Consider the following 27,697-nt stretch of genomic DNA (forward strand, 5'->3'; position numbering starts at 1 on the left):
ACTGCATTGTACACGCAGCTGCAGGAACGGGGCGGGGGCGGGGGGGGGGGGGGGTTGGTGAACAGCCCCACCAGCCACTGGGCCCCTGGGGCGCTGCCGGCCCCAAGCTGGCTGCAGGGCAGCCTCACCCCTGCCAGGAGGAGCCCAAACCTGAGGTGTCAGCACTAATGCTCACCTGTCCCCTTACCAGGTCCCAGAAGGCAAGCTGGTGCGGGTCCCTAGAGCCCCCCTCGCAGGAGCTGGGTCTGATTTTGGGGTTCCGCGACTCCCTCCACGCCATCTCCCATGTGCGAAGGACAGCATGGGGTGGGGACACCCTTCCGGGACCCGCTGCCCAGGAAAGAGGCGGCTGCAGACCTTCCCGTGGACTCCTCTGTGTAGGCGCATGGGGCCCTGGGAAGCCATGTCCTGGGTTCACAGCACAGGTGAGTCCCAAACTCGAAAAACCGGGTTTAAAATAGCAGCTCCGACCCAACCTTGCCAGAGCAAACAGTGGAAGAGTGGGACAGCTCAGCACCGAGCACCACTGCCTGACGAACCGCCAGGGCTCCAAAGCGTCAACAGAAGGGGTGGCAGGCGGCAGGTGACCACGCCCCAGGCGCAACGGGAGGGGGGAGGGCGGCCGGGCCACACCCGGGGCCAGTGAGTCAGCAAAGCCTGGAGCCTGGTGGCCGGCTTGGAGCGGAGGGGCCACGTTGGCTCAAGGAGTCCCAGGTGGGGAGGAGGGTCTGGAGCGAGGAAGGGGCGAGGGCCTTCAGGAGCAAGGACAAGAGAAGGGGCGAGCCACACACGGGGGCCACGCTTCATACGGGACCAAAGGTGTCTGAGGGGAAGCCGCGCCCTCTGCAGCCCTCACACCAAGTGTTTGCCTTGCTGGTCACACAGCCAGCTGAGCAGTGAGTCGCCTCTGGCTGAACCCCCTCGGCTCGGAGTTCGAACACGTCAAGTCTTTTCAGGGACCTCAGACGCCTTCAGGTGAAGAGTGGAGCTCGGTACCCACAGCAACGCCCCTCCCCCGGGGGGACAGCCAGCACATCCACACGTGTGCGTGCGTGCACAGGAAAACATGCGTGCACAGGCACGTGCACACACAAGGCACACACGAACACACGCAGGTGCACGCACACGAGACAGCACAGCCCACCGTGGGGGGGGGGGGGGGACGTGCAGGGGATGTTTGGCTGGACTCAAGCCGGTTTTGTCTCCTGTGGCTAACTCTCGTGTGGACGGCGGCGGGACAGGCGTGACCAACCGTGACCCGGGAGCCTGGGCATCTTGTAGGCAGGTCCACGTGTCACCGAAGATGGGCCGGGGGCCCTGGAACCGCAGGGTGCTGGCCCAGCCCTGGGGTGACAGGGACACAAGAGACTCTCCAGCCTTGCAGTGGGGACCCGGCCCCCAATAAGGACACTGGGCCAGGGCCCTGAGCCCCCGGGACCCGGCCCCCAACGAGGACACGGTGCGGGAGCCCGGGCCTGTGAGCCCCCGAGAGGCAGCTGCGTTAAGTATATTCGTTGCGTTGAGTGACCATCACCCCGAACTCCAGAAGAGACCATCCCCGCAGAGGCAATTCTGTCCCCACACACTCCCTCCCCTCCAGCCGCCGACAAGCATCGGTCCTCTTGTCCTTACGGATCTCCCTGCCGGGACGTGGCACGTAAGAGGAGTCGGACGCGTGGACGCCGCCCCCCGTGGCTTCTTCGCTGAGCTTCATCCAGCTGCGGCGTGTCAACCCCTCAGGCCTCTCGCGGGGGAACGCTGCCCCGGCGCGGGGATCGAAGGCTTGTCGTTCCTCAGGCCGGACACGTGGAGGCCACCGCCCGGGGCAGGTGCCAGCAGCGCGGCCGTGACGCTCCGCCCTCGCCCCGACAGCCCCGAACTCCGCCGACACACCGCTGGCGTTCACGACACACGCTGAGGTTTTCCCATCCGCGGTAGCACGACTGCCCCCCGACCGGCGGAGACAAGCAGAGCCGGGCTCCAGCAGCCAGAGCCGCCACTTGTGGGGGCCGGGGGCTCGGGACCCCAGAGGGAGCCCGCGCCGGCGGCCCTGCTCCGGACTGGCGCCAGCGGCTGGGAACGTGAAGCAGGGACGCTACCGACGAAGCCGCGCATCCTAACGGGAGCTGAGCCTCCAGCAGGCCAGAGCCGCGCAGGAGGGCAGGGGAGGGCGGAGGCTGTCCTTGGGGAAGCCCCTGCCACCGCCGGCCGCCCAGCAGGATGGCGAGCGCAGGGAACGCCAGAACCCAGTCGCTACTGTTACCACGCGTTTCACCCCGCGCTCCAGAACTTCTGCCGGACCTCCACGACTCTGCACGGGCCCCGGCAAGAACCTCGGCACCGGGGGCCTGGGCGGCCCCACACAGTGTCAGGTGCCAGCCACCAAGGAGCGAAAAAGGCAGGAGCGAGAGGCCGCAGCAGCCCAGGGGGAGCCCAGAGGGACCCAGCAGTGCGCGGCTGAACACGCGGGAGGTCCAGCTGACGGGCCCTCACCAGGGAGGACAGCCAGGCTGGGCAGATGTGCGGCACGAGAGCAGGACTAGGGCTCCCGAGAGGGCCCTGGCACTCGAGGTGAGGACAGGACACGGGAAGGAGTGCCCTGCTGGTGCGCGGCCGTGTCCCGCGAGCAGATGACAGAAGAATCAGCCTCCCAGGATGCTCTCGGAACCTCCAGAGCGACAGCACGGAGGCGTGGGCCGCCCAAACCACACCGAGCGGGACTCGGCCAGCGGCTTCATACACGTCCGGGGACACAGGACCACACCGGTGACATCGCGGAACCCGGGAAACCTTCAAAGGTTTCCCCAAGCGGGGCTCTTTGGGAAAAGAGAAAAGATTGCAGAAAACTAAGAAAATTACGTGTACCCGAGTTTTTAAAAGTACGAACTCTACAAGTTGCAGGCTGGTATGCTGACACGAGAACCATCACCCGGTAGAGGAGGCCGCTCCCAGCCTGGGGCCGCTGCTCACACCTTCATCCTCTGCGGCCGGGGCCCCATGACTGCAGTGAGCACCTGCTCCAGGTGAGACAACTAACAGAGGCCCTCGGCGTGGCACCTGTGCCCCCTCCCGGAGGCCGCCAGGACGGCGGGGCTGCTTGGCACGCCCACAGAAGGCCAAGAAAGTCAGCGGGGCTGGCAGCAGACGGGGACCCGGCCTCGGGGTTCCAAGGATCCTGGTGGCCACCACGTGGCACAGAGGCCACAGCCAGGGCTGGCAGCCGGCAGCAGGGACACCTGTCCCGCAGCTTCTCGGACCCCAGGACCAGCACAGGCGCAGAGCCGCCTCCTGTGGGAAGCGGCAGCACCGGCCAGGCCCCTACAGCAGCGATGGCCGGCACCCAGGACTCCTCTGTGGGCCGGGAGGAGGCCCGGGGGCACGTCAGAGGCAGGTTCTACAGCCGCACCCAGAAGTTTCCCCTGACGGCCCTGGGTAAACACAGTGGGAGCCGCTGGTAGATCAGAAGAGCCACGAGCCACGGCTTCAGAGTCCCTTCTTCCGTGGCTTAGAGCACAACACACGCTCCCTCAGCCGCATCTCCCAGACCTTCAGAAGACTGCAAGAGTAACAACGCAAATACCAGTTCGCCACCACCCAGGTCCCCGCGTGCTCGACGTTTGGCCGTGTTTGCTTTAACTCTCTGCTCCTGACGCGTATGCACACGCACGCACGCACATACCCCTTCTGCAGAACCGCTTGGGATTCAGCAGCAAGCGTCGGGACGTGGCCCCAGCCTGCATGCTGAGAACAGGGCCCGGTGCCACGGCAGCACACCCCTGCCCCCGTGAGGAGAGCCACCACCGACACAGACTCTCCACAGGACAGCGCGCAGAGTGCATCCAGAACTTGTCCCCGCCTGGGACCGCACGCTAAGCTCTGGCTGGCTCTGGTTTCTCTCGGGGACTCAGCGCTCTGTGTATCCAAAGGCTGCTTCAAGCGCTCGGAACCCAGTGTCCTAACCGGGCTTGGAGACAGGTTCCAGGAAGGAGCGTGGACCGGTGCCCAGAGTTGCGTCTTCCTCCTTGGGCACTGGGGTCTTTGGATCCATGGGAGCCCCCCACGCTTTCACGACACGGACGTTTGTAAAGATTCCGGCTGGGTTTTTGTTTCTTTTCTTTTTTGCAGAAGATACGAAGTGTTCTTAAAATCCTCAAATGACAAGGAGCTGAACGGCAGCGTGAATCTGGCAGATTGCAACAAACACAGGCTGGGGAGGGGGCCCGGGGCTCGCTCATGCATGCAAGGCCGGGGCGGGCGCCAGAGTCCGCTGAGAGCCCCTCCGGGGCCCTCCCGCCGGTTCCTAATCCCCAAGGAGTGAGGACGCCATTTCACAAGGATGAGTTAACACCCCATTGAGGCTTAAAAAAGAACAATTTCTGCCAGCGCTCCACAGGCCCGAGGAGGCGGCTGGGGGATGGCTCCCGCAAAGCCAGACAGTGGCCCGTGCCGACCCCATGGTGAAAGGGAGCAAGCCTGCCACCAGGGGACAGGGCTGGGTGCCCCGTGGAGGGCCAGGTCAGCATCACCTCCAAACTGACAGGTCTGGAGGTGGGGACGCTCGTAAAACCTGACCCAAGAAACGGGGAGGAAGCTGGGGACCTCCGGTGGAGATGGCCCAGGAGGGCAGTTTCTGTCTTTATCTTAATCCCACTCGGTTATCACCCAGCGTGACAGCTTCAGGCGTACCATACGGTGACGCAATTCCCTCCGCTGCTCGCCATGACAGGTGCGCCCCTCACCACCCATCACCGGTCCCCTCCCCCCCCACCCCGTCCGCCACCTCCCTGGGGTAACCATCGGTGTGCTCTCTGCAGTTAAGAGTCTGGCTCCTGATTTGTCTCTTTTTTCCCCTTTGTTCATCTGTTTTTTGTTAAATCCCACATATCAGTGAAACCATATGGTATCTGTCTTTCTCCGACTGGCTTATTTCACTCGGTATCATACTCTCTAGCTCCATCCACGCCGTGGCAAATGCCAGGATCTCATTCTTTTTTATGGCTGAGTAATATCCCATTGTATATACACGTTTCCTTCATCTGTTCGTCTATCGATGGACACTGGGGCTTCTCCCGTAGCCTGGCTATCGCTGATAACGCATTGAACACCGAGTGCACGAATCCCTTCGAATTAGTGTTTCTTGTATTCTTTGGGTAGATATCCAGCGGTGTGATTACTGGATCGTTAAGACAGTTCCATTTTTAACTTTCTGAGGAAACTCAAGGAAGGCAGCTTCAATCTCTGAGGCACAGGCTGGCTGCGGCCTGACTTGGGGGAGGGGGGAGAGGATCAGACACCCACCGGGCCTCTAAAACCCACTGCCACACACAGCGGGACTGAGCCCCAGGGGCAGAGACCAGCTTCTGCTGGGTGGCCTGTCTACAGAGCAGGGGGTGCTCACCAGGGAGGGCCACCTACGGGGTGACCGACCCTCACAGAGAAGGAGTCTGTGGGGGAAGGGCTCCAGGACAGCCTTTCCCGGGCTGAACTAATTTTCTCACAGTTAACAAGCACGGATGTGTGTACCCGGTGTTGTGATTAAATCAGTAGGGCCGTGCATCTCACGATCAGGGGGACCGGGCTGGGCAATCGATGGACTCCGTCAGCAACAGCGACAATGACCATGAGGAACGTGGGCACAGCACTGCCTCGGTACCAGCAGCCCCTCCACACACACCCCTCCCTGCTTAGGCAGGATGGTGGTGGTTGGAACAGTTAAGGAAATAGGGAAAGAGACGGGAAAAGCCCCAGCAGGGGGACAACACTCAGTCTCCCTGTGGAACCAGGCCTTCGCCTGCGGGAAGCCGCCACCCCCTCAGGGTCAAGGGGTGGGCACCACAGGCGCCCCCTAACCTCCCACCCCTGCCACCCTTCCCCCTCAGTGACAAAGTCAGGCCTGGGTGGGGGTCCCGAGCACCAGACATCTTCCTTGCTGGCCTGCCCGAGCCTTTCCCACAGTGGGGACTGGCCGCCGGTCTGGTCTCCGGTCTCTGATCCCGGCTGCTACAAACTTCACAGGGCCCTGTGGACGCGAGGAGCTGTGTGAGGGGCAGCCACCCACAAAGGAGTGGTGTCGGCAGGAGCCAGGGGAGCTGACGCCACAAGACAGGGGGTGTCTTCAGCAGCGCCGTGACTGGGTGGGGACGACGACGAGACCAGGTGCCTGGCCCACTGGCCCTTAGGGAAGATCAGCACTCAGACCAGGCTGGGTGCTCACAGGAAGCACTCAGCTTCTAGGAGGGGGACATCCCATGGTGAAGGGTCCTCACATGTGAGCCCTGGGTCACCGGGGGCCCGAGTCGGGCCCCATCTCCTCTGAGAGTCTCCCTGTGGCTGCCCCAAGCCCTCTACTCAAATCCCATACCTGCTCACCTGCACCAGGGAACAGTCAAGCCTGTGACACCAGCCCCAGCTAGACTAAGCCCGGACAGAGCCCCAGGAGCAGCTAGGACTGGTGCTGGGGAGGGTCCTGCACACACTCGCCACCCCCTCCCAGGGTACAGGAGGCCGGCCAGACAAGGTCTGGGAGCAGACGTGTGCCACCCGCCCGGCCCTTCCCCCGCCCCAAGCTCAAGTGGTTGATGTTCCTCCCTCCCAGCAGTTAAGTCCTGTTGAGGGGGGGGGGGGGGGTAGGGGGGGCACCACGCCCTGGCAGAACTGGATGTGACCATGTTGGAAAGGCAGGAAGGCCCCAGGGCTATAGGCTGTGCCCTCAGAGCCAAGGCCCTTCCAGGACCCTAGGGACACAGCCACCAGGACTCTTCAAGGCAGGGGTCGGGGTGGCCCAGGTAGGATCCGGAGCAGAATGTGGTGCCATCCGAGGCCATGCTGATGAGCACAGGTGTCATGTGAAGCCAGAGGGACCCCGAGACACGACTGCAGGAGTACGCGCTCTGATCAGGAGAGGTCTGGTCAGGCCAGAGCCACCAGGGCCTCACTGGAGGGGCCTGAGGGAGCCTGAGGCCAGGGAGGGGTGAGGGCAAGGGCTGTGGTGCGCCCTCAGGGTGGGAGCCCTCGGGAGAAGGGAGTGTTTGTTATTCGACCGGCACGCCAGTGGAACCCTGTGGAACCTGTGATTCAGCCAGTCTCTCCTGGGGGTCTGGGACCCAGAGCCCAGGGGAAGACCACGGCAGCCACAGGCCTGCCAGGAGCCCCAACCCTGCTAGGGCTCTGCTACTCGGCATCCAGCCCTGGAGGAGCAGAGCAGAGACCCACCCGGCGAGGACTCTGCAGCCTGGGGCGCTGTGCGCACCGTGGTGGAGCGGGATTCGGGATTCGCCAATGCTCTCTGCCTCCTCCCGGCAGAGCCCCGCACCAGGCGAGTCCTCAGAGCCCCAGACGGTGCCAGAGGGCACACAGGAGGGACGTGAGCTCCCTCTGGTTTTCCTGGAGCTGGACGGACCTGGTGGGAGGGCTGCTCCGGTGCTGCTCGGAGATCACGGCGTCCCCTGTGGTCACTAGAGGCCACCGAGAGCTCACGTCTCTGGTGTCTGTCATTTCGGGAGGGGCCCAGAGCCAAGGGGTCAGCTGCTCAAACTTGGCTGTGAACGCACACCACCTTCTGGAACCTTCTGAACCAAATATCCATAATGCTCAATTATTCTGGTGGCTTCCAGAGCGGAAGGCGCCTCCAAGAGCTAATTAGCATATGCCTGAACAAGGCACAAATATAGAGCTCTCTTAAGGGGAAGACAGCACAGGGGCTGAGGAGGCGTTGCACCGTCAGGGCCACCGGACGCGGCGCTCAGACGTCGCCAAGGGGACCCTGCCCCCGGGAGGAGCTGCCAACACCACCCTCTCCACTGGCCTCGAAGCCACCAGCTCCTCCCTGGGAGAAGCGGGTTCTTCTCCCGCCCACAAAAAAGGCAGAAATGGAAAGCGGCTGATTTGGGGGGTGGGGGGGGTACCAGGAGAAAAATCGATGGCTGTGTTGCCATGGCGATGACAGCAGCCGGCGATCCTCACCGATGCGCTCTTCTGAGGCACAGTGAGAGCGCGGGGCCCTTTAGTGTCGGTGCCGCGTCAACCGTCCACGCCTGGGCACCGGCCCTTCACGGCAGAGGTGAGGCCAACCACACTCGGCCCCCGCCCTATGCGCCCCCAACCGGACCTGTTCCGGGTCAGATCCTGGGCTGGCATCAGCCGCACCTGGGAGTCTGTTCGGATCTTAGAGTCTCAAGCCCGCCCCCGGCCTCCTGCTGCCAAATAAATCTGTGCTCGGACACGGTCCTCAGGTGTGTCCCACGGGCACACGGTGGGCACTGGGGTCCCTAGGACATCTGTCCAGGATGGCAGGGGTGCCGCCTCAAGGTGCCTGCCGAGACTGCAGCACACGAGCGTGTGAACCCCGGGTGGCGCGGAGCTGGGCACGGGGCTTGGCAGGGGCACCGACTCCATCTGACCCCTTCTCCCCCGGGGACCCCATGGTGTGAGCACAGGGAGACGCAGCCCCTGCGGGGAGGCAGAGGGGACAGTATCCCCGCGCGCTCCCCTCCCCCCACCTCACGCGTCCACCAGGGCGCGTCTCCGGCAGGCTCACCGCCCACCAGCCTCGTCTTTCACTCTGCCTGGTATGACTTTGCCAGGAGACACTCGGTGTGAACACAGCGGGGGTTTCTGCCTACGTTCCTACCCAAAGGAGATGCCAGTGACCAAAGTCACGGAGGGAGCAAACCCCGACACTGGGCGACAGGGGGCCACCTGGACCTCGTCAGGAGTAGGCAGAGCGGGGCCCTGCAGCCACACAGGCCCCGGCCCTGGCCCGGAGCAACGTGAGTCTGTGCCCCCAGCTGCGGGGAGGTGCTGCTGCTCGGCTCCTTCCCAAGTGCCACCGAGGACCCTCCACCGGGCGCGACTTTCCAGGAACCTGCCCATCGCGCTCCCTGGCTAACTGTCCAAGTGGACATCGGCTCTGCCGGGACAGGTTCCTAAGCACCAACTTGCTCGAACTCTCGCAAGACAGAAGCAGGGACAGAGGTCACTCGGAGAGGACCGGTCACTGGAGTACCAGGTCGCCACGGTCAGAGCGTCACACTGCCTGTGACATGCCTACCCTCCTCCTGCGCCAGCCCTGGGCCGCCACGTGGACACCGGCCGCCGCTCGAGGGAAAGGGAGGGGCTGCTCTCCTCGGACACTCTCAGCGGGGCACTGCCACCATACCAGGCACAGTGCAGTCTGCCTGCCGCGCCTCGATTCGGGGGTGACAGGGTGGGGTCACGGGCCGGGGACCTTGCAGCTACGCTGGCCATAGTGGGGAAGCTCTGGGCCCCAGGGCCGGCCTGGGCGTGCCACTGCAGGGGAGGGTGGGGTGTACCGGGCCCCGGCAAGCCTCCTGCCAAATGCCGGGATGCGGGACAGGTCGGACGCTCCCTCTCAGAGCAGGAACAAGCTGCCAGCAGAGGCCCCGGGCCAGGTCCCGACAGGCTGTGCCCAGCCCCACGTCAGCGCAGAAGTCCGGCCGCAGGCTCCACTTCCCGCCTTCCAAGCAGGGACCCTGGAAACCAGGCGACGGGCCCGGCGGTCCCCAGCCCGTCCTCAGGACGAGATCCAGCCGAGACTGCCGTCCCCCGTTGGCCTTCCTGCCCCAGGGGACACGGCAGTCCAGCTAACATTTACCGACGTCTCCTGATGAGGGCCGATCTGGCCCACACCACTCCCGTGAGGGCGGGCTAAGCTGCTACTCTGGAGGCCCGGGCAGGAGAGCTGCTTAGTTGGCCCAGGGGCCCTGAGGGGGACCCCACACCGTCCCGGCCCTGCTGTGTTCAGTCCCGAGGCCTCGGCTGCCACACTGGGCCGAGCGGACACAACCCACGACAGCTCCCGGGCTGGCTTCGAGCCTTAGTGACCACGGGCAGGACGGGGAGTCCACAGAGATCTGTGTGTCAAGCCCTGGCAGGTCCACTCGGCCAAGGAAGAGCGGGAAAGAGCGGCCTTATCTTTGGGGTCCAGCGACTGCCTCTGTCTAGGGGCGCCCCCACCTCCACGTGCTGTTGGGGGAGCCTTGGTGTCACCGGCTGGGAAGGGGTCCTATTCCAGGCTGGGACGGGTGGCGTGGGGGCTCGGAGTCAGGCCCCTTGGGTGTGAGATGGGTCTGGCTGAGGCCTGCAAGTGGTGGGAGGGTTTAGCAAGGGCACTTTCTACTGTCGGGGTCTGACAGCAGGTGGCACGTCAGACTCAGCGTAGTCACGTGCCTGAGAGAGGCCCTCCTTGGACAGGTGCAGGGGCCGCGGGAGGGGCGGCGACGCTCACTGAGAGAACAGGGGCCCGCGCAGGTGGGCGGCCCAGGGCAGCGTCTCAGAATGACCTCTGCCAACAGAAGCCCTCCAGCCATAGTCTCCAAGTCCCTGGGGTCACAGAGTCAAGGGCATTCCCCTCTGCTGGGCCCTGCATTCCAGCCACACCGCACTCAGGAACAGGCACCCGTGCCTCTGGGCCCTCTGAGCCTGAAGCCAAGCCTGACAAAAGCCGGCTGTGAGGGCGGGGCCGAGAAGCAGCACCAAAGCCCACAGCGGGGTCTCCAGAGGCGGGCATGGGGAAGCTGGCCCGAGAGGTTCACTCTGCGGCCACGCGTGGAGCGCAGCCAAATGGAGCGCAGCCAAACGGCAGGGGAGTGCTCAGGTCGCACCTCCCTTAATCCAGTGACTCAGGGGCCAAAGCAGGCCGGGTTTCAGGCCGCCTCCCAGCAGCAAGCATCCCGCCGCCAGGCCGCGCCCAGCACAGAGCTCCCGCTGCCCTTGGGCGGGTTCGGTGTGGGCAGACGGGCCCTGCAAGAACACACACGCCAGGATCACAAACAAGCGGCCCCTTCAAAGGCAGAGAACAGAGAAAGAACGGCCTTTCACACGGATGAGGCCCCAGAGGAGGCCGTGGACGGGGCGGGGCGGGCTCGGCACGAAGCCTGGCCTCGCGCTGGGGAAACGGAGGCTCGGCAGAGACTGTGCCCCGCGCCCCATGACTGCTGCTTTCCCTTTAAGTAGTGCCACCTTCCAGAAAAGTCTAGAACCCTCCAGAAAGCCAGGGAAGGCCGAGGGCAGGTGACGTGACCATCTTCTGCCTGAGTGATTGCAGCACAAAAGGCCTGAGTCACCGCACACACGTACCAGGAGCCCGGGCACACTGGGACTCCGGCCCCCATGTCCCACTCCCTACCTGGGCTCAGCCCGGCCCCTGCCACACCGTGGCCCTGGAGAGAAGAGCCGGGGGTGTGCCTGCGGCCTCGTCCAAGTACACAGCACCCAGGCACTGCTGTCAGTGAGCCGACTGGACAGCACCCTCCCCTGCACAGAAACCCAGAGCAGCGGCTGGCACCCCAGGAGCCAACGCTGCAGAGGACAGCACACACAACTGCACACTGTGACCCGGGGCCGAGGCCCACTCTCTAGTGGCCATGACAGTGGCACAGAAGGCCCAGGAGCCAGCCGCTCCACGCCTGGGCAGGGGACACATGTGCTGTGAGCCCCACGCATGTGCCTGTGGCATACAGGGAGGCGGGCAGACAGGAGAAACGAGGTAAAGTCAGAGACGACCGGGCAGAGTGGCTGCAGGGCAGACGAGACGGCCCCCGGGGTTCCTTCCACTGACCTTCCCGCTTTTCTGCGAACTGAAACGTCCAGTCACTTAAAGCTTAAAACAGTGGAGAGTGTGGAAGGGCCCCGGCCACCGCCTGAGTCCCCTGGGCTCAGTCCTGCTCAGGGCTGGCACTTGAGTGGAGCCAGCACCCGCTCAGCCGTGAAACCACTGTCCTCACTTAGAGCAAGGCGAACCTGACCCACCACAGAGCCCACGTGGGAGTTCTGGAAATGCCCACGGCTCGGTGCCGTGCTCCCACGCCAAGCTGATGTCACTTCTGACGGCTCGAGGTCAGGCAGGGTCAGGGAGGCTGTTCCAAGGGGCTCAGACGGACGGGGACCCAGGCGGAAGGGCGGCAGCCATGCTTGGATCCAGCAGGTTCCCGGGACAAGCATGCGGTCGGGTTGCCCTTCCGTGGGCCACACACTGGGACGGGCTTGCAGCCTGGGGCCCAGGCTGGACACGCCGTCGCCCTGAGCGAGCACAGCAACCGTGCGGGCGGAGGCGCAGAGCAGGGTGTGGGAAGAGCCGCCCCTCCCCCGGGCACACGCAGACCAAAGGCGCCCCTGGAAGCGCCCTGTGGCGGGGCGGGAGGTGGCACTGGGGCCTGCCTCAGCAGAGACGTGGGGGCCCTGCACACGGCCAGGTGCAGGCGGCTGCTGGCGAGCAGGTTAGAAGGGCAGTCCCCGTGTTCCCCAGCCGCTTGCTGTATCAAAGTGAGTCTCTTCCCTGCGGGGCAGGGGAAAGATCAGAGCGGAACAGAGAGGGTCCCCTCCGTGAGGTCTGGACCTCATGGCACAGGGACCGGCAGGACCAAAGCAGAGAGGCCGCCCGCCTCCTGCACACGGAGAGAGGAGGGCCCAGGGGCAGCCTGGCCGTGGGCAGTGCCTCCAGAGAGCACAGGGGACCGCCACGAGGCTGCGGCTCCCGCTCAGGAGTGGAAAACCACACACGGGAAGCCTCTCGGCCCTCACGACTTCCGGTTCAGCCCGGAGCAGCACCGTGGGGCTAACGTGTAGGCCTGTGCTGCTCAAGACCCTCATGCCGGGCGGGAAGCAGGTGCAGGGCTCTGCGGGGGACGGCAGGGCCATCAGGACACAAAAGGGAGCGGCCAGGGTCTCTGCCTCTGCGCACCTGGCCATGCCTGACCCTACAGCTCCCAGGGGCCACGGCAGCAGACCCAGGCAGGGAGGCAGCAGCCAGAGGGCAGGCGACGCCCCACTGTGCTGGGCGTCTGGACGATGTGTCTGCAAACCACCTCTGGTCAAAAGGCGGTGGCAGCCTTCCCAGCACCTGGGCTGGGGCGCCACGGGGCACTCGCCCCCTGAGGCCGGTTCCTTCCCAGGACAGAGGCTCACACCTCTTCCCTCCCATCCTGGGGGGAGGAAAGGTCTGCTGGGAGGAAATGATCGCAAAACAGCAAGCCCCTGGGGGCTACAGGCGGAAGAGGAGCAGGAAATCAATCTCCACACCAAACAAAGGGACAGAGAAGGCCACCGTGGTGACGAGGTTCGGCTCCTCAGGAAGACGTGACCGCACAGCGTGCAGCTTACACACTCACGGACACACTGCGCGACCACAGAAAGCCAGAACCAGGTGGAGACACCCACAGCCCGTTGTCCTCGGGCCACGGTGCACGGATCCTCTGTTTACTGATCAGTCGAGGAAACCATCAAGACCAGGAGCCTCGTGCCTGGAATGGGACAAGGAACCCCATGTCTGGAATCAGGGAACAGGTGTTCTCCTCAAACGCACACGCGCACACACACTCACGCACGGCCACGTGCTCCACAGAACAGCTTGGACTCGGGGCCAGCCGGGAATACGTGTGGGCCCCTCACATCGGGGTCCTGACCAACCAGCCTGCAGGGAGGGGTGCGGAGCCCATACAGATGACCCCCCCCCCCCGAGGGGCTGGCAGGCTTATGGGACCAAGGAACTGAGGAACCGTTGCCTCGGCCAGTGACCTCAACACCTAAAACCCCAATGACAGGGTTCCACAGGAGCAGTGGCCAAAATAAGCCACCGAACTCCTGTCCCTGCACACTTGGCCACGAGCAAAGGACTCCAACTGTGACATTTCTGCCACACAGAACAGACGCAAGGCGCTCAGAAAGGCCCAGAAGACCTCGCCTTTTTCAGCAAGTCGCTGCGTGGGACAGGTCCAGGCCGGGCATCCCCCTGGGCTGCATCACCTGCCCCTGGCACGCAGGCCCCTTGGATACCACAAGTCATACCAAGGTGGAAACGGTCGCCTGTTGGCCTCCTTGGGGCTGTGACTTGCCCCTCCCCCACCCAAGAGCCAGGTTGGCCAAGCTGGCCAGTGGCTGCGGTTTCCGGCCCAGGGGTCGGGGCGGCCTGCAGGGCTCCTGCCCACGTGGAAGGTGGCCTGGGAGCCTCGCTCACATGGGAACCCCACCAAGACTCTCAGAAGCCTCACAAGCCAGGCGTGAGCCACTTGCTTACTCCTGTCCCCAAGCAAGACCACAGGTTGGCAGGGAGAGGCCGCGGCCACCTGCAGAGCAGCCCTGGCACCACGTCAGAGGCGCCCTTGCAGGGAGCACCGTGGAGGTCACCGTGCGGCGGGGCTCAGCATCACGGTCCTGTGGACGTTATGCGTCCAGAGCAGCAAAACCCACGGGGAATAACCCTACTGCCGACAGGGAGAATGGAGAAATCCATGGAATGTTCTCCAGTAGCGACAGCAAACGCACCAGCTGTGGGGACGGCAGGGACAGATGCTCACAAGGCACGAGCCCGTCCCGCAGCACCAGGCCCCGCCCCCAGCAGCCTCGCCACCTCCCCCCCAGCACACCGTCGCCCCTGGCGTCTGTCCTCGGCCCCTGCCAGGGTCCCCTCCGTTCCTCCACATCTGGTCGCGGCCTCAACACTGGCCCGTGGTCACCCCGCTCGTGGCCCCGGAGGTCGACGCCTAGCCCGTGATGCGGGATGCTCAGCTCTCCAGCCCCGCCTGGGCCCTCCACGCACACACAGACGCGGTATGAGATCTGCCACCACACGCAAACATCTTAAAAGCTTCCGGGAGGAGAAAAACAAAAAAATTCACGCACAGGTAAAAATCAGCATCCGAGCAGCATGGAAGAAGGCAACACTGGGGTCAGACGACGGTGGGCGGGGCCTCCTGACCCTGAGGGAAAGTCTGGAAGACCGAATCCTACCCAGAACTCCAGTCAGCCAGGCCTTCTGCCAAGTGGAGGACAGCTGCAGACAGACGAGGCGTCAGGTATTTTCCCACTTACGTGCCGAGGAAGCATTTTTATAAAAGGACAACGTGCTGACCCAGGGAGAAACAGGACCCAGGAAACTCAGTCCCCAGGCCCGGGGATGGAAAGGGGACGCCTCGGGGTGCCTGGGTGGCTTAGTCAGTTGGGCGTCTGACTATGGCTCAGGTCATGATCTCGCGGTTCGTGGGTTTGAGCCCCACCTCGGGCTCTGTGCTGACAGCTCAGAGCCTGGAGCCTGCCTCGGATTCTGTGTCTCCCTCTCTCTCTACCCCTAACCCACTCACGTTCTGTCTCTCTCTGTCTCGAAAATAAACATTAAAAAAATTTTGTGTAATTAAAAAAATAAAAATTTTGTTTAAGCGTACTCGTTTATTTTTGGAAGACAGATCAAGTGAAGGAGGGGGCAGAGAGATGACAAAGGAGAGAGAGAATTCCAAGCAGACCCCGCACCATCAGCACAGAGCCTGACACAGGGCTCGAGCTCATGTACCGTGAGATCACGACCTGCTGAAACCAAGAGTCAGACGCTCAAAGCACTGAGCCCCCCAGGCGCCCCAGAGGTGCCTGAGGAGTCTGGAGCTGCGTCTGGGGGACTGGGGACAAACCAGCACGAGCACGCTGAGAACAGAGCAAATGGAAAAACAAAGCTGTCAAAATAAAAATCACCACTGGAGTCACAATGACAGTAAGAAAAACCCGTAAGTCGTATGATTCAAGGAAAACAAGCAAGCAGTTGGACTTCATTAAAATGAAATGCTGTTGGGGTGCGTGGGGGGCTCAGTCGGTTAAACGTCCAACTCTTGATTTCGGCCTAGGTCACGATCTCACGGTCTGTGGGATCGAGCCCCACGTTGGGCTCTGCGATGACAGTGTGGAGATTCGCAGCCCCTCTCTGTCCCTCCCCGGGTTGCTCTGTCTCTTTCTCAAAGGAAACAAACTTGAAAACGAGCTCCCGTTCTTCGACAAACAGGATCACAGAACCGACAGGCGAACGAGATGGCGAGAAAACGCGTGCAAGACGGTGCCCGACACGGCTCGTCCAGAGTACGCGGAGAATTTGTACGACATGATTACAGGACAGAAACCTGACGAAGAGACAGGAAGACGTGAACGCACACTTGGCCAAGGAAGAGAAGCGAGCACGTGAGAAGGTGCTCGAGACGCTGGCTGGTCAGGAAGATGCCCGAATGTGGGTCACCGGGAGGCTGCAGGGCCGTCCTCCCCCAACCTGCTCCTGGCTCGGGGCCCAGCTCCGCCGCACAAGGCCGCCCAGCTGCTCAGCGGGCCCGTGGTAGGGCAGCGCCCAGGACCCAGCCAGCAGGAAGTTCTGGACCGTCGCCGCAGTTTCGCGCAAGCCCACCCCTCGCCTTGGGGCCACACACGTGGTTTCCCGCGGGCAGACATCTGCCCTTCTGTGAGTGTGACCACAGACAGTAAACACACCGGGGCCCCCAGCACACGTGTCCCTAGGGCCGCCGCATGACTACCTATAACAATAAAATGCCCCCGTTGCAGGCAGGAGCCTGCGCGCAAACACGCGTGGCTCACGCATGACACGGACGTCCCAGGGGGTCGGGGGCCCAGATGGTGGCTGTAGGAGCTGCAGCCTGGAGACCCGGCAGCGCCAGGCAGGCCCACGTGTGGCCTCTGGGCCCACGAGCACAGAGGCGTCATCGCAGGGGCGTCCGGGCCTCCCCTGCCGGGTGTCCTGCACACTAGCAGCAAGGCCGCACCTGCAGGCCTGACCCCCTGAGCGCCTCTCAGTCCCTGCACGCTCCCCCAGGTCTGCAGGGGCAGCTCGGCCCTGTGCCCACGGAGGCCAGACAGCTTCCTTCCGGGGCCGGGAGCAGCTCAGCTTCTCAGATGCGGACGAAGGCCCGCCGGCGTGAGGGGTCTGGCCCCGGTCACCACACATTCCACGCGGCATGTCGCCCCCTGCCCCTGCTCCCCCTACCCCCAGCCCTGGAAACTGCCATAGCTCTGAGCTGTGTCCGTTGACACACAGCTGCGTTTTCACACTGGCTTCGTGGAAAATCTGGGCACCGGGCGCTCCTGGCAGGCCTGCGGGGGACCCGGCCAGCTGGGCACAGGCCTCCGTTTCCTCCAACACAGGAGTGCCAGAGGCCCCTGCAAAGCACCACAGCGGACAGGCCCGGCGTGTGGCATGAGACAGTGTGAGAGTGGGAGCAAGATGGCTCCGCGGCCCGGGACCGCGGACGCGGGCGGCCAGCGCCCCGCACCTGCCAGCGAACCAGGGTCTCCCGGCCTGTGAGGGACACCGACACTCTCCACCCTTCATTGCGTGTTGCCTGGATTACGAGGCCGGAACGGGCTCCGGCTAGAGAACTTGCAAAACCGCGAAACCACAAACAAAAGAACCCGTCCCCGGAGCTCCGTCTGCTACGCATCTGGGGTCTTTCCCTGTTTACCGTGTGATAGGCACGCCCGTGTGCACTTTTGCAAAACTGGGTCACCCTGCGCGATGGGCTGGCGTCCCTTCCCACTGTCACACCGGGAAGGCTTGCCGTCACCTCGGTCCAGTCTCCGCACGGCTCCCCACGTCAGCCACGCGCTTCTGCACCTGTCCTCACCACCAGCTACGCTCGTTCGGCGGGGACCGGCCCACCTGCGTGCACTCTGAGGGGCACCCCCAAGCCGCCCAGCACACCCCGCTTGCGGCTGGACGTGTAAGTCACAGCCCTCGCCAGCTCTGAGGGTCACGGTCATCTCAGAAAAGTTCCTTGTTTGACAAGGAAAACCTGATCCGAGTGGAAGAAGGACCAGTCACAGGACAGGACCCCAGACCCACCGGGGCACATGCGAGGAATCTGGGGGTCTCCACTGCGCCAGGGGTCTTACCGAGTTCTTTGGAGCCCTGGCTCTCGCTGGCCAGCTCGCCCATCTTCACGAGGGCATCAAAATAGCCCTTAGCAGCGTAGGTCACACCTGAGAGAGGAGAGAAGGGCGTGGTTACTGCCCTCGCGGGGGACGGACCGGACCCTCAGCACCAATGCGGTGACCGCGGTGCACGCCAGCCTCCCGCGCTCCAAGGCGCTCCTCCCGCACTGATCTCACCCCATTTCTGGCTGAAATTCTCTCGTTGCGACCGTTAGGGCTCCTCTTGTTCGCGAGAACACGGCGCACCAGTCAGGCCCAGAGCTACCCCAGTCACTCTGCTGGGTGCCGTCCCCACCACCCTGTATCTGGCAAGGGGCGGCAGGGGGTGCCGAGCGCAGACCCCGCCAGGCAGGAGGCCACGTGCTCAGAGGTCCCCAGCGAGGTGCGCAGACGGCGCCCCTCAGCTCTCCCGGCAGGCCGAAGCCACACCGCGGGGCTCACGCTGCTCCCTGCGGCTCCGGCCACCGTCGGAAGCGGACCCGGCATCCCAGGGAAGGGCTCAGGGCCCCCCGCCCACAGGTGGGCCCGCAAACCCCTCGTCTGAGAAGGGGCCCTGCCAGCCGGAGGGCGGACAGGGCGCCGGGGGCAGCGCCAGCAGCGTGAGGACATCTACTCCTCCGTTCTCTACGGGACCCGCTTAGGGGCGCCGAACGGGCACCTGGTCACCTTCCATTTAGGTGGCCTTCAATGAAGGGCCGTTTGTCCCGCGGCCCTGCCGGCTGACATGTGCCTGCTTCCAGGAGAGGTGGGCAGCTCCGTACTGATGACAGAAAAGCCAAAGGTGCCACAAGCCTGGGGCAGGGGAGGCTGAGAGCACGGAGGAGACGGAGGTGACGTGCCCGCGGGGCTCTGTCCTATGGGACAGTCCAGGAAGCAGCCCTCAGAGGCTCCACACGCGGTCCCCTGGAGAGCCTCATGGGGAACCCCAGTGGGGGCGGAAAGACCCAGAAGGACACCCGGCCTCATCACAGAGGAGACCGCGGCGTGGCTTTGATCGGGACTGGAGTGGAATGGTGTCGCCCCACGAGGAGGCTGGGTGAGGGTGACAAGTGTCCTACAGACGGTGGCTCCACTGAAGGGAACCGTCAGCCGCATCCACAGAGCACAGGGAAGATGGTCCACAGCCAGGAAGAGATGAAAGTCTGGGCCTCTCCCACGGGCACGGCAGGGCCCCTGCTCGGAGCCCCTGCGGTAACGGAACACGCCAGGCCTGTGCCCTGTAAGCTCGCCTGTGCCCTGCCCTCCTGCCTCCTCTGTCCCCCCGCTTTGCAGACAGGACACAGACTCCGCTCCCACACGACCCGCCACAGCCTGTCTTGCGTGCAGAGCCCCGGGGGGGCAGCAGACCCGATGTGGGATGTCTGCACAGAGGCCAAGCCAGCCCCTAACCCCTGGCAGGCACAGAGGTACCCGCCACAGCCTGGGACCTGCCATCGTCACGGAGATCCTACAGCCCGGGTTCCAGCTCAAGGAAGGGACGGAACCTGTGTTCAATGAGCAGGTGCACCTCCTTTCTTGCTGCGGCAGTGGCCCTGGGCTCAGGGCCGGGCAGCTCAGGAGAGCCTGGCAGGGTGTAGAACACTAGCGTGCCCCCCGAACAGAGGGCAGTGCAAGACCCACAGGGAAACAGGGAGATGGCCAGCGGCTGCCGGTCAACGCCACCAGTCCACGCACAGCAGCCACGCGAGAACCCGCGTTCTTGGCTCCGTTGGTGTGTGACGTCAAGGCCCCAGTCCCCCAAAAATGTCTGCAGCAGCGTCCCCTAGAGGGAAGGACCAGGGCCGAGGTGGAGGGCCAGGGTGCAGGCCACCTGCCGGGCTGCTGCATGACGAGAGGTCCTCTGTCCCCTGGACACAGCGAGGGCAGGACCGTGGCCAGACACCTTCCCCTGGAGACCACCCAGGCCACTGTCCGGGAGCAAGCCAGTTCTGCTGGGTGCTCTGCTCCCAGGTGACCACAGGAACAGAAAGAAACAGGAGCTGCCGCCACCAGAGGTCCCCCCACAAGGCCCCCATGGGGCCGCGGACACCCCAGGGCAGCTGGCTGGGGCTAGTGCACGCTCTGCAGACACAACGTCCCTGTTAGGGGTGGGGGCTCTGCTCACAAGGACGCCACAGTTAGAGTGACACTGACACCGAGCCCAGAGAGACACAGTCGAGGGTGGGGAGACGGGCAGTCGGTCCCCCCAGGCGTCCCGGACCACGGCGTGAGTCAGCCGGCCCCCACTGGGACTGAAGGGCCCAGACCCTGGCACCAACGTCCCCTCCCTGGTGGAGACTGAGTGCCCTGCCCCCAGCGCCCCCGCCCCAGGTCTCTGGAGGTACAGGGTGCTCACCAGCCAGGGAGACGGTGTGGCCCCAAGCCCAGACCCCAGTCCTACAGCTTCGAGACGACTGTGCAGGACAGACACCCGCACCTGCGTCTTTACGTGCTGTGGACTAAAACAGAAGCCAGACCCCGTGCCTTCGCCACAGCCTGGGACAGGGCTGAGGACATGGCTGTCCCTACAACAGTGGGCGTAGATTCCAGGGCTCACAGGCCTCCAGGGTGCGGCCCCACACCCTCCCTCTGGCGAGTTTGTTTCCGGAACAAAGCACGTCCTTCCGCCTCTCATCTGGCTCCACAAGCTGTCCACCTGCTGGGAGGCCGTGGCCCCCACCCCGCGGCCTCACCTGCCAGGGCTTTCTCGTAGTTCTTCCCCATGGCGATGAAGTTCCGAAGGCTGGGGTTGAACTGCTCCATGATGGTCTGAGGAAAGCAACGAGAAAAAAGGCATGAGTGGCCCAGGTGACGTGGTGGCTCTAGGAGGGTCCCAACGGGAGGAGAAAACCCAGAGGGTCGAGACCATGAAGCCACATTCGGGCTTCTGGAGTCAAAACCCCAGCCCTGCCCTTGAGCGGACCCTCTGAGCCTCAGTTTTCACATCTGTACGATGGGGGTGAGGACAGACCTTGCTGCATCGAGGCTCTGCGGATCAAACGGACAAGTAAACACAGAGCGCGCGTGGCGGTGCCTGGCAGACAACCGGCGCTCAGAAGTGTTGCAGCCGGGGTGCCATTACCCCGTCTGGCGGGGCTGAGTCAGCCGAGGAAAGCCCTCCCGCCGGCCACGCACAAACGGCTCAGCGCCGCCCAGCGCCCCCTCCCACTAAAGTCTTCACTCGACACATCAATTACCAAACATCAGCTCTGATTAGAGGGACGCACAGCCTGATCTGCAAATACCACGCTATGAATAATCCAACAGACTCTGGCTCCGTTTGCCCAACGGACCGCCGTTCTTAGACGGAAGAAATTAGATTTTCACCGTGAAGGCCAAATAAATGTTTTAATTACGAGGCGTAAAAACAGGCACACGCGAACCACGGCCAAATGTGAGCTCCACGGGGTAACAGGCACTGGGAGCCGGCCCAGCCAGCGAGCACACGGCACAGGACTTCCAAAGAAAACCCGTCGCGGCCACATCCGATGTCTTCAGATCCGTTATCACAATGGGCGTCTGTCTGAGGACAGTCTGACGAGGATGAGAGAACGGACGCCCTGGGGGGGGGGGGGTGGGAGAAACCGCCTGATCCTACCACAGAGCACGCAGGCCCCAGAGGCTTCTGTGTGAGCAGAGGCGGGGCGCCCCCGCCCTCCCCCGACATCTGTGCTGCAGCCCCAGCCCCAGGTGACAGCCCTCCTCGGCCGGCGTCGAGGGCCGTGGGGTCTGGTGCCGGAAAAGTGGGTACCGGTCCCGTGCCGCCATCCGCCCGCCCTGGGGCGCGGTGCACAGGAACAGAGACCCGTGTCCACGGGACAAGGCCCTGCATCCAGGCTACTGCCTAGGCACACACGGGGCCGGGCCCGAGGTGCGACGAGGGAGAGCCCGGCAGGCAGCCTGATCCGCAGGCAGGCAGGGGCCCTGCTACAGCTGCACTAGAGCTAAGGTGTGCAGGGGACGCCGCAGGGACCCTGCCCAACTCCCACCCCCACGGGGCCGGCACCCCACGAGGGAAGGCACGCCCACACCACGCCGGACCGTGAGGACCCTGTGCGGGCCGAGAACGCGACAGCGGGACCCAGCTCGCACAGGCAGGAGAGCCGGGCAGTGGGGTCGACAGGGAGGCGGCCCCGGGACCAGCCACGGCATGCTCGGGGACGGCAGGGCGGCACCCAGGCCGAAACGTCGGCGGGGAGGTAAGAAGTAGCCAGCCCGCCGCCTCACAGCCCGCGTGGGAAGGCCCTGCTCTGCCTGGCCGGAGAGGAAGCCCAGGGGGTTCTGAGCAGAGCCATGCAATCCGACTACATTCCAAAGGGACCCCTCGCTGCTCAGGGGAGACCAGGAGGCAGCCAAGGGCGCCAGCCCATGCGGGGACCCTGTTGGAGCTGCTCTGGGATCCAAGAAGGGGAGGCCCTCAGGAGGAGAGGGGGCCGGCCCCACCCGTCCATACGCACGACACCGCGACGTGGGGACAGCAGGTGGCATGCAGCCTGGTCTGGGGACCCAGGAATCTGGACGCCTCGAATCCAGGGAGCGCCTGGGAGTCGGAAGAGTGATGCCAGAGCAGACGGGTGGGCACCGGGGAGGGTTCTGAGCGGGAAGCCGGGTCTGGGGTTCACCAGCGAGGGGTGACTGCAGGGCCCGTGGGAGCTCTGAGGCTCCCGCTGCCTGGGCCTCAGGGCAGAAGAGCGCCACACGGTCCCTGTGCGTCTGTTCTGCGAAGGACAGAGGGTGTTGAGCCACTCAGGGCGGCTTGGGTCCCTGAGCCTGGTGTCCCGGGGTCCCAGGGTGCCCGCAGATCGTGTGAGAGCGTGTGCTCGTGCGTGTGCTCCCGCGTGTGCGCGTGAACGTGATGGTAAAACACAACTCACATCCCCAGGACCACTGCCACCTGGCTCCTGGGTGACACCCCCAGGCTCCCGGTCATAAGAGGACACTCCGTCCAAGCTCATCGTTTGATCCCCATTAACATTCCGAGTGACAGCAGAAAACAGGCCAGGAGCCGCCCAGGCCAAGCGAGGGGATCACCGTGGCAGCCTGCCCACACTCTCCCAATGACACACGGGGACAGCCGCCAGGTTTCACTTCCTCGGCACCGCGGCTGAGCTCACGCACGAGGAATGCAAGAGTGAGGGGGCAGGGCACGGCCTCTGCTCCACTCTGCCGCGAAGGGGCGGGTGGCCAGGACACCGGGCCTGGTCACACAGGTGCCGCGGTCTCAACCGGAGGCGATGGCAAAGGCAGAAGTGTCCTTGCGGCCCCACACAGATGCCCGCTCCCCGGCCTGAAGGCGGGCCTCTCGGCCAACAGTCACCCACCTGCCTTCACGTCACTGGATCTCCGCAAAGCCTGGCAGCCGTAGACCAGCCAGGACCACCTTGCAGGCCTGGCATGGGGTTCCTCCACCGCCCCCCTCGGCACCCTCTACACCGGCCCCACCACCGGCTCCCTAACCAGGCCCTGGGTGGGGGTGGGGGTGGGGGTGGGGGTGGGGCAGAGCCGATGGAGGCGGGGGCAGCAGGGCCTTCTATCGGTTATCACAAGGGGGCGACTCGGGACTGACGCTGGACACCTTTTCTCAGAAGTGACAGAGTAACTGTCTTCACGGCTCTTCTGCAGGGAGCGCAGATCCCGGCACCCAACCCCTCCAGCAGGGGCCCGCCCGCCTCCTTTGCGAGGAGAGGGAATTAACCCACCTGGGGCGCTGAAAACAGGAGCGAGGCCGGGGACACCCTACCCTGCCCACCGTCTTTGGGCCGCGGGCAGCCAGGGCCACGCGCTGCCGGCCTCACATTGGCCCCACGACCCTACACTCCAGGACCGCCCCCCCCACCCCCACCCCGGCCAGGACACCATGCCACAACGTGAGCAACATCCAGTGTTTTCTTCCAGCTCTGACACGTGCACTATGCAAATGCATCCCAAATGGGCTCAGACTCGATGTCGTATGTGGAGGCTGTGCGTTTACTCCTCGGGCAGATTTGGGGGCCAAGAACCACTCCCCTGACCCTTAAACAACACAGAACTCTGCGGGCCCACGTCTGTGGGGGTTTTTTCAGCAGACTCGTGCAGCACCGTAAACGTACTTTCCAATGGTCTCCTTGATGGCAATTCCCCTCCTCTGCCTTACTTTGTCCTGATGACACAGCACGTGACACACGTCCCATACAAAGCGTAACCGACCGCTCACGTGACCGGGAAGGCTTCCAGCCAACAGTAGTCTATTGGGGGGGGGGGGGGTGTCAAAAGTCACACACAGATTTTCACCTGGATGGGAGGTCGGCGCCCCTAAGCTCCCCGACATTCAAGCATCGACTGTAGTTAGCATCAGTATTCTTCCGCTTATCTGCCGGTTCAGCCAATATTTATCTCCAAACAGCCTCCAGTTACCAGGTGACCTGCCAGGGTCTCTGCAAGGGGGTCCTGGACACCCCACAAGATACACACGGTGAAAGGGTGAGAGAGAGGAGGGGTCTCTGCCAGACACACTCACAAGTGAGGGGTGAACCCAGGGCATGATGGGAAGTCACCCCCTTGCCAGGACAGCCCAAAGCTGGCCGCTCCTGCCGGCCCTGGGGTCGCAGCCATCCGGGCCTAACCGAACCCCCAGCTCAGGGCCGCCCTACCCTGACCCCGGGGACACGGCCACGCATTTCCACAAGAGCAGTCAGGAGGGGAGCCGCGGTGCACAGGCGGCTGTCGCAGGACCCCACCAAGCCGAGCGCGCTGGGAGCCTTCCTGCCCGGATGCCCCGGGACACTCCCAGCCTCCAGCACACTGGTGGGCACTTAGATTTACTCTGCGGTCACAGTCTGCCGGCCAGTGAGGAGAATGGGCAGTGGGACACCCTTGGGAACGAGGCGGGGTAACGAGGAGAGGAGTCAACACATTTCTAGAAGGGAGTTCTGCCCAAGGACTTTGCCCCAGCCTGCTCCCGTGCCCGTGCCCGGGTCTGCTGCTCAGCGGCTCAGGAATCCTGATTACTCCCTAGGTCTGGCTCCAGCGATGGCCCCCCTCCAGCACCTTCCTGGCAGGGCCGTCACAGAGAGCAAAGTCCCTCTGCTGACAGAGGGAAGTGACAAGCCTCTGCTTCCCCTCCAGCCCCTCGTGTGCGTTAAAGGAAGGACAGGCGGGCACACGGGCACGTGCTGAGTGGCCAAGCCAGGCCACCTTTCCCTCTACACAGTTGACACCTGCGAGGACGAGACGGCACAGGGACCCCCCTGGCCTTCCACCCCCGCATCCTGCGCCCTCAGCTGACTGACCCGTGAGTGCCAGTGCCCGTTTTGCAGACGCACGGGGAGAGGCTGAGGGAGTTAAGCGCCTGCCCACCAGCTCCGGCCACACAGCCGAGCTCACCCCTCGCTGCACACGGGCCTCGGTGCTGTCCCGATGCCCGTCAAGCTGGACCAGCTGCTCCCTCGAGCCCGTCCAGCAACACCAGAACTAGGGGGGTGCTGAGGCGACACACACCTGCGGGAGGGCTGATGCCAGGGGGCCTGCCCCCCCTGCCAACCCGGGACACACGACGTCCAGCCACCGAGGGGCCCGGTGCCTGCTGCCCTGCCACTTGCACTGCCCTCCCCCTCGGGGGGAGGCGGGGGCAAGGCCTACCCGCTGCAGCCCCCACAGAGAGCACTGATACGCTGGCGCCCTGGACGGAGGGCCCGGCTCATGCGCGAGGGGCAGGGGATGGGGGGTGGGAAGGACCATCAGGCCAAGCCAGGAAGCTTGGCTTCTCAGGGCAGCTCTGCTTGACTCCCGCCTGGGGGTGGGGGCAGGTGGAAGGTTTCCCCTCTAAAGATGGGGACATCTATCCCGGGGACCCTTTTTGAAGGAATAAACCAACTTGGGGAGTTCAGTGAGTGCTGGGGGGCTTCCTAGAGGAGGCAAATCTTGAGCTGGATCTCACTAGGTTACAACCAGAGAGAAAATAAGAACGTGTTCATGCTTGTTCAGAAAATGACTGCATACAAGGAAGCTTCCAGAACAAAACAGCTCATGGGGGGATGGTGGGAGAGTGAAGGCCAGCAGGGGAAGCAGAAAAAGCCCCCTTGGGAACAGGGACAAGCCACACAGCACTCCACACAGACCAATTACACTTTAACAGCACCGGGCTCCCCTTCCCACACCCCCATGGGCCACGACCCCCCCCCCTCCCCCCGCCGACAGCCCACCAGCTCCCCTCAGGCCACACCCCGCCACCACGGCACTCATGGCCTCTGCCCCACAGCTGCCAGCAGAAACGAGGGCCACACGGGGCCACGGAGAGGCCGAGCTGGCCACAGCCCCCCGAGGATAGAGCGCCAAAAAGCAACGTGACCTGGCAGCAGCAAACAAGGTACCAGACTGTTCTAGAATAGACGGAGCCGGAGCTCCTGACCCCCAAGGGAGGGCGGCCACAGTGGGCCTTGCCCAGGGGTCAGAGAGGCTGAGAAGCAGCTCCGTGGTGAGGCAGTCGTTCCTGCCTCCGGCAGCTCTCGGGAGAGCCGCCAACTTACAATAAAGTAACAACTCGGTCTCTGCCACAGCCCCCAGAGGGGTGAGGGGCCCCGAGGCCCCAGGAGCCACTGGCACAGCAACGCAGGGACGGAAGACAACGTTCTGGCCCACTTGGTGGCCCTGGCTCGAGCCCACACGAGAACAAGGAGCCACAGGCCCCCCGCTCCCCCCTTGGGGGGGCACCACAATTTCCCTACGCCTTGACACCCCTCCCCGACCCCAGGAACCAGGCAATCCCTGCAGCAGGGTCCAAACACGGACCCCACAGCCCGCCTTCTCCTCCCCTGTCTGAGACACACTCTCTACCCATCTCGACTTCAGCGGGCCCCCGCCACACACACCTTCCAGTGCCCACGCCCCTGCCCCCCCGCCCCGCTCGGCCCTGTGCCAACGGGACCCCGCACCCACACTGCTTTCTGTCTGCGCTTAGCACTAAGCTGCAACCCACGCTCCCGCCGACCACTTCCGTGACGAAATCACAGCGTGCTCCCGTGGAAATCTTAGTGTCGTAATCACGACTGCCGTTTGATTGAGGGTGGACAGAAAACCATCGCGAGCCCACAATACGACCCGCCTGGAAACCCGTCACCCCGATTCAGAGAGACGGCACGCAGGACCCCTGCCACCTGTATGAGCCCACTGCACCCTGGGGTGGGGGCCCAATGGCACGTTGGTGTCCCCTAAGTCCATACATTGAAATTCCAGCCCCCAGCCCCTCAGAACGTGGCTGTCCTTGGAGACAGTCCTGACAGAAGACATCAGGTTGCACGAGGTCATCGGGGTGGGCCCTAACCCGATGGCGCCAGTGTCCTTCTCAGAAGAGATCGGACACAGACACACACAGGGGACAACTATGTGACGACACAGGCAGAACGTGGCTGTCTGGGAGCCCAGGGGAGAGGCCTCAGGAGAACCCAGCCCTGCCCGTGCCAGATCTCGGGCTCCCAGCCCCTGAGCAGTCAGGAGTAAGCGTCCCATTGAGGCTGCCCTGTGTTGGCAGGGCCGGAGCCCTCGGAGACACTGGGACAACCCCCACTCGCAGCGAGAAGGCCCAACACTGACAGCAAAACTAAGTCTGGTTCCTGCTTGCCCAGTTAGAACATTCCAAGGCCACTGACCCGTCCTCGTCCCCGGGAAGACTCTGACCGGAGTTTCACAGGGCTGGGCTCCAGTGAGAAACTACCTATGAGCAAGCAGGGATGCAGCCTTGGAATGTTCTGGAACCGCCCCCTCCCGCTGCCCTCACATAAGGTAGGATGTCCCTGCCAGGAGGCGGTCACGCTGATGGGAACACAGGCCACGCAGCACTCAGGAAGTCAGCCTCCGCCTGGGCCTGCCCACTCTGGCGCTGACCTCCTGCTACCTCAAGAACTCCCACAGCCACCACCCGCCCAGCACCTTCCATACGCTAGGAAGCACTCTACGGGCCCGTTTACTCGTTAAGGAGAAAAAACTTGCCTGAAATCTGCGGGACCCTCGAATGGAAAAACAGCCGGCTCCAGGC

At 64.0% G+C, this 27,697-nt stretch overlaps 1 protein-coding gene across 3 annotated transcripts in view; it reads right to left on the reverse strand.

The window, feature by feature from the left end:
• The window catches only part of BAIAP2 (BAR/IMD domain containing adaptor protein 2), a 62,938-nt gene that overhangs the window by 28,096 nt on the left and 7,145 nt on the right, over positions 1-27,697 (reverse strand). For all 3 annotated transcript variants that reach the window (XM_019465964.2, XM_019465968.2, XM_019465967.2), the window contains exons 2-3: positions 20,382-20,457; positions 17,671-17,757 (exon numbers count right to left, since the gene is read on the reverse strand). In XM_019465964.2, the coding sequence (XP_019321509.1) occupies positions 17,671-17,757; positions 20,382-20,457 (163 nt within the window). The remainder of the gene's footprint in view (positions 1-17,670; positions 17,758-20,381; positions 20,458-27,697) is intronic.

Source organism: Panthera pardus, unplaced genomic scaffold (genome assembly GCF_024362965.1).
Source record: "Panthera pardus isolate Hobbes unplaced genomic scaffold, ASM2436296v1 HiC_scaffold_3, whole genome shotgun sequence".
In the NCBI taxonomy this organism is placed as follows: Eukaryota; Metazoa; Chordata; class Mammalia; order Carnivora; family Felidae; genus Panthera; species Panthera pardus.